This window comes from Doryrhamphus excisus, unplaced genomic scaffold (genome assembly GCF_037039965.1).
Source record: "Doryrhamphus excisus strain RoL-2023G ecotype Guam unplaced genomic scaffold, RoL_Dexc_Guam_v1.1 HiC_scaffold_24, whole genome shotgun sequence".
Classification (NCBI taxonomy): domain Eukaryota; kingdom Metazoa; phylum Chordata; class Actinopteri; order Syngnathiformes; family Syngnathidae; genus Doryrhamphus; species Doryrhamphus excisus.
The window spans coordinates 4,528,246-4,541,084 of record NW_027621862.1 but is presented as its reverse complement, the minus strand read 5'-3'; the positions used below and the strand labels follow the sequence as shown (position 1 = coordinate 4,541,084).

Sequence of the window (12,839 nt, the reverse complement as noted above, 5' to 3'; positions counted from 1 at the left end):
ACAGCTGGGATAGGCTCCAGCATACCGTGCGACCCTTGTGAGGATAAGTGGTAGAAAATGAATGAATGAATGAAAAAAAGTGATATTGAGCTTAGGTTTTGTCATCTGTTAGAATCCATGAACCAAAGATGCTAATATTTGGGACTGTTGCAAACGTGCTAGTTCTATTCCCAACAACATTCTGTGTCAGTTGATATGAAAACACATAAAAGAGGAAGTTAGAGGCCTCATAATACGAGGAGTCTTTACCAAGCATTCCGGTTTCCCTCACACCACCGAATCTTTGCATGACGCGAATGGCTTTCTCGATGGCCTCCTTGGTCTGCAGCTTACTCGTCCGCGGGTCGGGAGGAGGAAGATAACCATACCTGCTCAACCAATCCTGCGGGATACAAAGCAAAGAAAATAGGAAGTGTGTTCATGTGTTGTTTCCTCCAAACATGATGACCACAGCAGAATACACGTAACCACAGCAGAAAAACATGTATTGCTGTTTCAATTTAGGTACTTCAATTTCTGTCCGATTTTGGCTTAGTATTGCATTTTTTTGTGTCCCTGTTGAGGGGTGTACTCAATGGTGTGGCTGTCACTATAACCGAAAAGCAGTTGTGGGTGCCAGTTGAAATACAAACACAAGTGATGTGGTCATGAATGTCTGTTCAAACAGGAAAGATGAAATTCTCGTAGAAGTGATTTTGAAACCAGCCCTTCCCTGTACCGCCTCACCAAACAGTTGATAGGAAACCACTAACCACCATAATAAAGAAAAAAACTATAGTATTCAATGTAATACAACACAAATTAATAAAATATCAATTTTAGCTATTTTTTGTTATATGAAATAATTTTCAGTGAATTCATATCATAAGTATTATCACGTTGAACATACTTGCATCAATACTCACCACTGCTCTGCTGTACTGCTCGGGCACAGCCGATGCGCACGCGGCCAAAGTCAAAACCATCCACAGTAGATCCATGGCAATGGCTGCAGATAGAAATATTTCTTATACGCTAGATATCTTTACGCCATGCTTCTAACCATAAAACAGGCAATAATAACAAAGCTCACCAAGGAGTTTCCTCTCTGAAGCTTCAGACTGTTCTCCTGAGACTAGGATGGGCTCATCGATTGAGCTTCTTGGTCTACTCTCTCTCTCTCTTTCTCTCTTTCTCTCTTTCTCTCTTTCTCTCTTTCTCTCTTTCTCTCTACTCGAGTTCATGTCACAACCCACCACAGCCCACCCCACCCATGTGAGCATCATCCAGAAAGGTATTTTGAATATATACTATATCTAGTGTGCTTGTAAACCAATATTACAACCATAATTTTATGCCTTTCAGAATCAGAATTGCCTTTATTGTCATTGTATTACATATAACGAAATTTAAGTGCAACTCCACGGTGCATTTTGTAGAAAGTAAAAATAAGAATAAAGAAAAAGGATGAAAACAAAACAAGGAATAGCAATATAAATATAAAAGTGGCAGGTGCTGTTGAAAATAAGTGTAAATATATGTACATAAAAAACAATAACCTATGCAGTAACAAGATGTAGAATTGCAGTAACCAAAATATGGAATTTCAGTAAACAAAATGTAGTATTGCACATATTGTACCTGAGTTTCACTTGAATTCATTAATTTTCATTCATTTTCTACCGCTTATCCTCACAAGGGTCGGGGAGGGGTGTGCTGGAGCCTATCCCAGCTGTCTTCGGGCGAGAGGCGGGGTACACCCTGGACTGGTGGCCAGCCAGCCAATCACAAGGCACATATAGACAAACAACCATTCACACTCACATTCATACCTATGGACAATTTGGAGTCACCAATTAACCTAGCATGTTTTTGGAATGTGGGAGGAAACCGGAGTACCCGGAGAAAACCCACACATGCACGGGGAGAACATGCAAACTCCACACAGAGATGCCCGAGGGTGGAATCAAACTAAGGTCTACTAGCTGTGGGACCTGCGCGCTAACCACTCGATCACTGTGCAGCCAAGAAGCCCTGTAAATGTTACATTAATTAATTAATTAATTCATTTTTTTTTACCACTTATCCTCACAAGGGTCGGGGAGGGGTGTGCTGGAGCCTATCCCAGCTGTCTTCGGGCGAGAGGCACGGTACACCCTGGACTGGTGGCCAGCCAGCCAATCACAGGGCACATGTAGACAAACAACCATTCACACTCACATTCATACCTATGGACAATTTGGAGTCGCCAATTAACCTAGCATGTTTTTGGAATGTGGGAGGAAACCGGAGTACCCGGAGAAAACCCACACATGCACGGGGAGAACATGCAAACTCCACACAGAGATGCCCGAGGGTGGAATCAAACTAAGGTCTACTAGCTGTGGGACCTGCGCGCTAACCACTCGATCACTGTGCAGCCAAGAAGCCCTGTAAATGTTACATTAATTAATTCATTCATTCATTTTTTTTTACCACTTATCCTCACAAGGGTCGGGGAGGGGTGTGCTGGAGCCTATCCCAGCTGTCTTCGGGCGAGAGGCACGGTACACCCTGGACTGGTGGCCAGCCAATCACAGGGCACATGTAGACAAACAACCATTCACACTCACATTCATACCTATGGACAATTTCATTCATTCATTTTCTACCGCTTCTCCCCACAAGGATTGCGGGGGGCGCTGGAGCCCATCCCAGCTGTCCCTGGGCGAGAGGCGGGGCACACCCTGGACTGGTGGCCAGCCAATCACAGGGCACATATAGACAAACAACCATTCACACTCACATTCATACCTATGGACAATTTGGAGTGGCCAATTAACCTAGCATGTTTTTGGAATGTGGGAGGAAACCGGAGTACCCGGAGAAAACCCACGCATGCACGGGGAGAACATGCAAACTCCACACAGAGATGGCTGAGGGTGGAATCGAACTAAGGTCTACTAGCTGTGAGGTCTGCGCGCTAACCACTTGAACACCGTGCAGCCCTGAATGAATCCTATTGCACATACAAGTCCAGTATTGCGCAATGTGAAGCTTATTGTACATAACAGTGAGGTCTGTGTTTTAGTAGTGCAAAAATAAGTAATGTTAATTTATTATTATTTATTATTTCAGGGGGTATTATTGTCTTTGTAAAATCCTCATTAGATTGTGCTAGTGTTGTGGCCGTACTCTGTTTTAGAATTTAACCCTAGACTGTCAAATTTTACACAGACCATGAGTACTGTGACTATCCTCATGACATAATTATAGTAAAGTCTGTAATGATGCATGCAAGCCGAGTATATGAGGACACAAAAACTGACACTTCCATCACTGTGGTTGAGGTATTTGGGGTAGTCAAAAAGCTCCCCATTGGCAGACCAGAGTGGTGGTCCCCCCTTTCAAGAAGTGTGAGAAGTGTTCATACTATATGGGAATCACACTCTGGAGTGCCGGAGAGAAGGGTATGACAGGAACCCTGGACCAGCGCCACACCCTTGTAAGAATACTGGAGGGTTCATGGGAGTTTGCCCAACTGGTTTACATATGCTTTGTGGACTCTGTGGAAAAGGTATTTGACCGCATTTTATGGCCCGCTACAACCGGAGCAGAAGCTTGGTTCACATTGCCAGCACTACGTCCAACATCTGGGATGAGACTCAGCACCTCCAAATCAGAGGCCACGGTTCTCAGACGGAAAATGGTCCATTGCATCCTGCGGAGTTCAAGTATCTCAGGGTCGTGAGGTTCAGAATCTGTGGTGATGCGGCCATTGTACCAGACCATCGTGGTGAAGACAGAGCTGAGCCAGCAGGCAAAGCTCTCAATTTATTGGTCATTCCACCCTCACCTATGGTCACGAGCTTTGGGTCGCACAAGATCTTGTGGATCTGCTCCTTCACATCGAGAGGAGCCGGTTGAGGTGACTCGGCCATCAAATTCGGATGCTTCCCGGATGCCTCCCTGGTGACGTGTTCCGGGCATGCCCAGTCCGGAGAAGGCCCCGGGGCAGACACCCTGGAGGGATTTTGTCTCATAGCTGGTCTTAGAATGCTTTGGTGTTCTCCTGGAGGAGCTGGAGGAGGTGGTCGGGGACCGTGAACATAGATGGATGGATGACTTTTTAAACATGTTAATATTTTAGAACAGAATTGTACAAATAACGTATTTGTTTATATATATTATATACTATATTGGCAGTTACTATGGTACCCATTATGTCATTGTATGGTCATATCACCTCGTACTTCGGTACGTGACAAAAATACTACTAATAAAAAAAACTTACTATATTAGGAAAGCAGGAAGTGAACAAATGTAACAGTTACTGATTGTAAAAGTACCAGATGGAGGGGTAAGATTTAATAAGCTTTGCTTCTTCCTACTCCTTTTGGCCATGTGGAACTGTGAACTGCATGTGAATGCATGTTCACATGAGATATTACCATTACCATCACATCACATCACCATTACCATTACCATTACCATTACCATTACCATTACCATTACCATTACCATTACCATTACCATTACCATCACCATCACCATCACCATCACCATCACCATCACCATCACCATCACCATCACCATCACCATTACCATTACCATTACCATCACCATTACCATCACCATCACCATCACCATCACCATCACCATCACCATTACCATTACCATTACCATTACCATTACATCACCATTACATTACCATTACCATTACCATTACCATTACCATTACCATTACCATTACCATTACCATTACCATTACCATTGCCATTGCCATTGCCATTGCCATTGCCATTACCATTACCATTACCATTGCCATTACATTACCATTACCATAAAAAAGCAAAGCTTAAGTAGCAATAGCAACAAACACTTCCAATTACAGTATCAATGCATCCTTTCAGTAAACAGTAAACACAGTCAAATGTTGCCGAATGCTTTTGAATAGGAAAAATAGCGCCCTCTTGTGGGCGAATAGAAATAAAAAATTAAAAGCAATAATAACAAAAAGTGTACTGTGTTAGTTTTTCCTCCGATAAATATGATCTCTTAGTGGTTTATTTGTTAAACATTAAGACATTTTGGATATTTCTATGCTTCCAGTCTTCTAAGAAATGTTTATGAACGTTGTAATTTAGGATGAAAGAACCTCAACTGACCACTGACATTCCCATTGCTGTGTCCCAATACATATGTCCATATGTTGTGGCTAAGGGAAATTGATGATGCTGTTTTAAGTGGAATAGCTCAGGCATCTCACATAGCATCTCGGAAAGCCATTACTGTACGCTATAGCGTGCCTCCGTGTGATGCTCTCTCTCTTTGGTGTTATCTTTCCTTCCCCCATTCTTCCTCCTCTCCTCATCTTTAATTTCTATCCATCTTCAGGGACCCCTTGTGTGAGTCATGCATGGCAGGAGCATCATGGCCGCATTAAACGTAAAGTCCCAAATGAAGAGGGTTGATTATTCATATGGATGACGTACAGTTTTATTTTCGTTAAAGGGTTCCAAGGCCTTCACAAAAGGGTTGACTCTTGGCAGCTACACAGTATACTAACACGACACACGCATACGCACACACACGCACACACACACACACACACACAGCAAAAGAAACAATACGTTGAGGACCTGTGAAGTGTAAAGACAAATAAATAGCATTGAAAAGACAAATGGTAATAGTTGAAACTGAGTTGCAATCGACAGAGGATTGTGAGCAGCCATTTCTTTGTACAACAAAGTTTCTGATTGTCTTGTGGTTTAGTTTGCACATGCATGGTTTTTATGATGTTGCCATGGCGGTGTTGCAGTACAATTTCACAGTATTTCGTCTCTGTCCTGCTTTGATTGTCAGCCTGTAGTGCATGCAGGCAGAGATGATTGTCAGCAGCTCATACTAGTGATATAAAAAAAAATGTCTTTTCTTCCTCTTAATATGTTGATTTACCTGATTTGTTTTGGTATAGAAAACCCTGTCGGAGTTTATATTGACGTGTTTAGCCATAAGGTTCGTTTTCGATGAATGGATTAGCAGATTTAAGTCTACAAAGTGCAGACTTTTTTGAAGTAAGTGGAATATTGTGCACAGCTTTTTGCTGCATTTGTAACAAGGAACTGTGGTTCCACTTCACAATATACATGCTGGCATTTACTGAGTAGAACTGCATCCTTCAGTAAAGTAGTCCACCCTGTTTCAACCTAATCCTAAACTATGTCTACTGGCTAAGCAAATACTAAGCCAATGCCGGTAGCGTACTGTCAAGTAGAACCAAAGCTGCTCCTGGAACCACAAAAGCTCACTTCTGTGTTATTGTTTTTTTTTATGTTCTTCTATTAAACTGGTGGTAGTTCACTGTAATCTGGCCCAGTACTGGCCCAGGTTCTGGGTCATGCCCTGCTGCTCAGTTCCTGGAACCTGGACCGGCACCGAGACGCCGGGTGATATGAGGCCTGAGGGGAGAATGGACAGAGGTGGTCAGTCTCAGAGATAGTATGTCTAGCAGTGCTTGCTGAGAAGTACTCACCAGTGTTGGAGTTGGCTGAGGGTGGGGTCTGCAGGTGAGGGGAGGCGTATGCTGAGGAGTCAAAGCTGCGCGGGGCAGATGGAGATGGCGGCAACATGCAGGAATAGGAGGAGGTCGACTGCGGAGGGATGGACTGGTGCAAGGGGAAGGGGGGGGGGGCACAGTAGAGAAAAGGTAGAAGAAATAAACTATTATTTTCCAACATATAGTTAGGCGCTTGTTGCATGTAGTGACAAGATAGAACCGCTAGAGGGTGGTCGAGTATTTTTGACACCAGAATGTCATACACTCAACAATATATCACAATATAAAGGCATTCCAGACATGATATTTACCCAAAATGTCAAGATACAAATGTAACAATACTTTTGTTGTAACAATACTACTGTATTTCTAATATTTTTCTCCAGTTATACTGCCATTGTGACAAAAATATTAGCTCTCAGTATGCATATTTACCTATTGTGTTAAATTAACAATTAACACATCTCATACAGTGCCAAAGTGGACATTATTGTATTATGTTTTTTTTGGGGGGGGGGGTGATAGGACATAGTAGGGCGTTTAATTTTGAGCCCTATATGAACTCTGCCTATCAACAATTTAAAGCATAATTTATTCATTCATTCATTTCCTACTGCTTTTCCTCACGAGAGTCGCGGGGGCTGCTGGAGCCTATCCTAGCTGTCTTTGGGCGAGAGGCGGGGTACACCCTGGACTGGTGGCCAGCCAATCACAGGGCACATATAGACAAACAACCATTCACACTCACATTCATACCTATGGACAATTTGGAGTGGCCAATTAACCTAGCATGTTTTTGGAATGTGGGAGGAAACCGGAATACCCGGAGAAAACCCACGCATGCACGGGGAGACTCCACACATGCAAACTCCACACAGAGTGTGGAATTTAACTCTGGTCTCCTAGCTGTGAGGTCTGCGCGCTAACCACTCGATCGCCGTGCCGCCAGCACAATTTATGAATGAGTCAAATGAATTCTGCCTAGCAACATGTAAGTCGTTGTTGTACTACTAGTAGCAGCAGCCGTGAGGATTGAGACCCTATGAATTATATGCAATTTCAGTCAATTTTATAATGAACCACAAATAATTGTTGTGTGTGTGAAACATTGCTGGAAGACAAAGTTGAATGAACTAACCACATATGGAGGACCAGCAAAATAATTTTGTTGGTCCCCCATCTGTATGTGTATAAATACACATTATGGTATAATATAATGGTAATGGTAATGGTAATGGTAATGGTAATGGTAATGGTAATGGTTTTATTTCATTTGAACATGCATCAGATTACAATTGAGTGCATCACATAATCAGTTCATAGTTCCACATGTCCAAAAGGAGTAGGAAGAAGCAAAGCTTATTAAATCCTACCCCTCCATCTGGTACTTTTACAATCAGTAACTGTTACATTTGTTCACTTCCTGCTTTCCTAATATAGTTTAAGTTTTTTTAATTATATATTTAAGTTAAATTATTATAACTATTTTTTGATTTACATTTGTTCACTTCCTGCTTTCCTAATATAGTGTAAGTTTTTTTATTATATTTTTAAATAAAATTATTATAAATATTTTTTTTATTTTTGTAATTTAAATTTGTTCACTTCCTGCTTTCCTAATATAATTTTATTTATTTATTTATTTTAAGCAAAGCTTATTAAATCTTACCCCTCCATCTGGTACTTTTACAATCAGTAACTGTTACATTTGTTCACTTCCTGCTTTCCTAAGATAGTTTAAGTTTGTTTATTTATTTATTTATTTATTTATTATCAAGTAGGAGGTGATATGACCAAACAATGACATAATGGGTACCATAGTAACTGTCAATATAGTATTATATGATATATGATATGATGTGTGTATTGCTGATCTTCGGTGAAGTAGGGAAAGTAGGCGAAGAGTAAGGTGTGCTCACTGAGGATGTCGTGCTTTGCAAAGTGCTGATGGAGTACAAATCTAACCTGGACTCCAGAAGAGAAGACTGACAGCGAGCTGTAGCTGGGCAGCGACGACTCAGCCTGACTCAACATGGACCCTGGAGAAGACGTAACACGAGTATTACAATATATGATGCTGTTTTAATATGAATGGAATCTTACCTGAACTGCTGCCGTGTTGCTGATGATAGACAGATGTGTTGAAGGAAGTGGTCAGGGGTGCTTGGCTCTGAGAACAGGAAGTAACACCTCCTGACCTCCTTTGGTTGCGCAGTTTCTCCTCCCGCCTCCACTTGGCTCTCCGGTTGGAGAACCACACCTTGGATTTTTGATGTCTTATGTTATTTTATGAAGAAAATACAAATAAAAAAAAGGAATGGTCCGGTCTGTTCACCTGTATCCTGGCCTCGGGGAGATCAATCTTATTGGCCAGTCTCTCCCTTGCAAAGACATCTGGGTAATGCGTCCTTTCAAACTCTGTGGAGCAGATAAAGTCTTCGGGACTTTAGGAAAAGATGCAAGAAAAACAACCAATTTTTCTAAATCCATAAAAATAACTGTTATTATAATATTATAATAACTATTATTATTACTATTATTCAATTTTATTATTCACCCACATTGTGTGTTTGTCCAATTTCCTGCATCATATCACTGTTGACTAATTAAACTTTCCGTGGGAAACACAAATCAAGGAGGCTGAGAGATGTATCCTTACAACCATTTTTGAAATATTTATCTGTTGCACTTTGTATGAATTATTGATGGTGATGGAATATGCGGAAAGTTCAAATGAAGGGATTCAAGTTGAGGAGCTGCCTAAGCATTTTTATTTCAAAGTGGGGGCTCTGAAATCCCCGTAGGTTTTTTCCACTTTTGTCATCAACATTTTGGCTCCCAAATAAAGCCAATGTTGATATAATATCCAAATGTTTTTGTCTGTGTTAAGCTAGCACTACTATAAAGGTCCTAATATGGCAAAATATTATTATGTTATTTTGTTTTTCCTGACAAGCATACAAGTATACAGCTGGGATAGGCTCCAGCATACCCCCTGCGATCCTAGTGAGGATAAGTGCCATTGAAAATGAATGGATGAATGCACACACCACATGGTGGCGCTGTTATTGAAGTTATTATTCTTAATGTTGGAACTTGGGTTGACTTAATTTGTCACACAGCTCTACAACACCTACTGTAACTTTTGGGTGTGTGAAGTTTGTACACACCTTAAAGGGACGGACAAGCATAAACAAATTGGCAAAAAAAATTGTTCAAAAATATTGCAGTTTTTGGGACTTGGGACAGATTGTTGCTAAACAAAAGTCGTCCATTTGTCTAATATTGATAAAACTTTGAATCTATATGTATTACATGTATTCTAGCATGTCTTCCAAAGCCACAAATGTGCTCGACATCCTAACTTTATTTACCAAATATAGAATTATTGAATTATAAATGCAGATTCATTTTTTTATGGCAATGGTAATGGTTTTATTTCATTTGAACATGCATCCGATTACAATTGAATGCATCACATAATCAGTTCACAGTTCCACATGTCCAAAAGGAGTAGGAAGAAGCAAAGCTTATTAAATCCTACCCCTCCATCTGGGACTTTTACAATCAGTAACTGTTACATTTGTTCACTTCCTGCTTTCCTAATATAGTTTAAGGATTTTTTCAATTTAATTTAATTTAATTTAATTTAATTTAATTTAATTTAATTTAATTTAATTTAATTTAATTTAATTTAATTTAATTTAATTTAATTTAATTTAATTTTTGTCACATACCGAAGTACGAGGTGACCATCCAATGACATAATGGGTACCATAGTAAGTGTCAATATAGTGATATATATATAGCACATCATGACTGGTTCAAGACTCTTCATCCTTGTATTTTATTTATTTTTTTACCCGTGAATGTGACCATTTTTAACACCAAACTAAAAAAGTGAGTGCATTTCATGCCTGATACTTAATAATGAGCTAATTTGCCTTTTGATAGATAAGCCATTTAACACATGCTTAATATCAAATCCATATTGCACACACCCCATAAATTAAATAAAGCCGGTTTGGCAAATTGTTTTAATTGGCGTGATTATAATTGACGTCTTTGTCAACACATGATTGTTATTGTGCCTCGGCCGTGCGCTGAGGTCAGTGTACCTCATTAATGTCATTTGCACGGAGTGACCACACTGATACACTTCCACTCGGCTGCACAGTGGACATCGCGTCCTTATTTTGCTGGAGGGGGCCCGCTGCAGCCATATCCAGTCAAGGGTGGTGTTCTGATGCCTCTTTCTCGCTTTCTCTGTTAATGTGCATATGAGCAGATTTTTTTTTTTTTTTTTTTTTTTTTACTGCATAATGCATTTGCAGTAATGATGCATTATCAGAACTCAATTCTTCATGCAGCCGTAGGGCCATTTTTGGGGAACGTATGAATAGTTGTGGTCTTAATTTGATTTTTGGAGCAGTCAGGGTTGATTGCTAGAAGTGTGAGAATATCCACTCATCAGGCGCATAATATTATTAGTGGTATTAATATAACAATATACTGTATTTATTATAGTGGTCTTCAAACCAAGAAGCATTTTCCGTTTTGATTACAAAGTGCTCTTAGTATGATTCAGTGCACAATCTTAAATGAATCCTTGTATTGGAGCCACCATTGTGTACTATACAATCGCAATACAAAAGGATAATAAGATATTCAGCAGCATAATAAACATAATTTCATTCATTTCATATAAAAATTGAGCATTTTTTGATACAGGTCTTGTATTGACTTTTACGAGGCGTATCCTGCCGCCATTCACCTTAACCCACCAAACTTTTTCCACAGCAAAATGGAAGAATGCAGGGGACCATCTTGATATTTATCGCTTTAGCTTATTAAACACATTAAAAACAATCAAATGTAGGTCAAGATATAGTAATATATCTTTATATTTTTATACATTTTTTGCCGCAACAAGTCTCAGGCCGCATATGCCCCCCCCCCCGGGCAAGACTTTGGACACCCGGGCCTTAACCCAATGTAGCGTGCCTGTCCGTAAAGCATGATATAACGACGTTTGCGTGCTATGTCCTGACCTTTCTCCAGCGCCTCGATCTGCTCTTGCGTGAAGCTGGTTCGGTTCCTCTGCAGCTTCCTCTTGAGCTGCAGCCTCAATTGAGACTCCTCGCCGTCGTCTCTCTCAACGGGTACACCTCCCCCTCGGCCTGGGCCTCCTCCTCCTCCTACTGCTTCACCTCCCATGCCGCCCTCCGTGTCCAGCAGGCAACCTTCAGACACTGGAGACGGATAAAAAGGCCCGTGATGAAAAAGTCCTTTAGAAGAGGATCTTGTTAACATCTCACCTGTGCTGTGTTGAGTCTGTACACCAGTGGGGTCATGGTACCAGTTGTTGGGCCCGCTCCAGTTAGAGCCACTCTGCAGGTTGAGCATGGTTAACTTCTCATACATACTACAAGTGTCCCAACCACCATGAAGAGCAAAGCAGCAGTCCTGCCGTGTGTGCGTGCTCTTGCCCTGTTTACTGTCACTTTGGGCTCCTCGCGCCGTCCTTCCGATACGACAACTCTTCGTCCTGCAGGAGGGGGGGGGGGGGGGGGAAGGAAAAAGAAGGAGGGGTTCATATCGCATGAGTTCACACATGGTCGGCATTGTGGCGAATTAGCCTCATGATGACAGACAGAAATGGAGTTAGTTACATGCCGGCTGTCGTAACGTGTGTGTGTTTTTTACGTTGGAATGCTGGTATACCTTTGGGAGCCGACGTACATTAGAAGCCACTCTGGAAGCCATGACATTTATTATGCTACTGGCTTTTAGCTTTCTTGATAACACGTGTGCATGACATAGACATCCATTAGCGGGGTAGGGCTAATACCGCCTGCATAAAATTGTTAGTAAGTTTTTTAAATAAGGATTAAAGTCAGTGATATCCATAAATCATACATTGTTTGTTTCCATATATATACATTATTTTTAAAGATGCTACACAAGGAAAGTCACCCTGACTTCCCAGAAAACAACAACGACGACAAAGGTCACCAATCCCAGTCGACCCACTGAAGACCAGACGTCAATACCAAATCACAGCATTAACTTAATATAGAAAAAGACAAAGTTTCAAACTTACAATGAGATGATGGCGGGGCGTCCCGTGTATACCTCTATACTCCCCGATTCCCCCTCGTACCTTGTTCTCCAGCTTTGTTGACAATACTGTGTCCGTACAGGCAAGGGTGCAGAGGAGAGAGATGGAGGGAGTGAAAGAGGGAGGTGGTGCAGGAGGGGAGGGTGCTCTGGAGAGAAATGCGTCTGCAGGCGCTCTTGTCCTCGGAGCGATGGCGAGAGA

The 12,839-nt window shown here is 41.3% G+C and overlaps 1 protein-coding gene across 1 annotated transcript in view; it reads right to left on the bottom strand.

The window, feature by feature from the left end:
- The window catches only part of mmp25b (matrix metallopeptidase 25b), a 26,146-nt gene extending 13,307 nt beyond the window's left edge, over window positions 1–12,839 (bottom strand). Inside the window, exons 1-13 of the mRNA XM_078788851.1 lie at window positions 12,681–12,839; window positions 11,836–12,065; window positions 11,569–11,769; window positions 8,853–8,935; window positions 8,621–8,777; window positions 8,483–8,556; window positions 6,494–6,626; window positions 6,323–6,419; window positions 3,815–3,927; window positions 3,589–3,719; window positions 1,073–1,169; window positions 906–988; window positions 250–382 (exon numbers count right to left, since the gene is read on the bottom strand). Of these exons, the coding sequence (XP_078644977.1) occupies window positions 250–382; window positions 906–988; window positions 1,073–1,169; window positions 3,589–3,719; window positions 3,815–3,927; window positions 6,323–6,419; window positions 6,494–6,626; window positions 8,483–8,556; window positions 8,621–8,777; window positions 8,853–8,935; window positions 11,569–11,769; window positions 11,836–11,941 (1,408 nt within the window). The 5' untranslated portion in view covers window positions 11,942–12,065; window positions 12,681–12,839. The remainder of the gene's footprint in view (window positions 1–249; window positions 383–905; window positions 989–1,072; window positions 1,170–3,588; window positions 3,720–3,814; window positions 3,928–6,322; window positions 6,420–6,493; window positions 6,627–8,482; window positions 8,557–8,620; window positions 8,778–8,852; window positions 8,936–11,568; window positions 11,770–11,835; window positions 12,066–12,680) is intronic.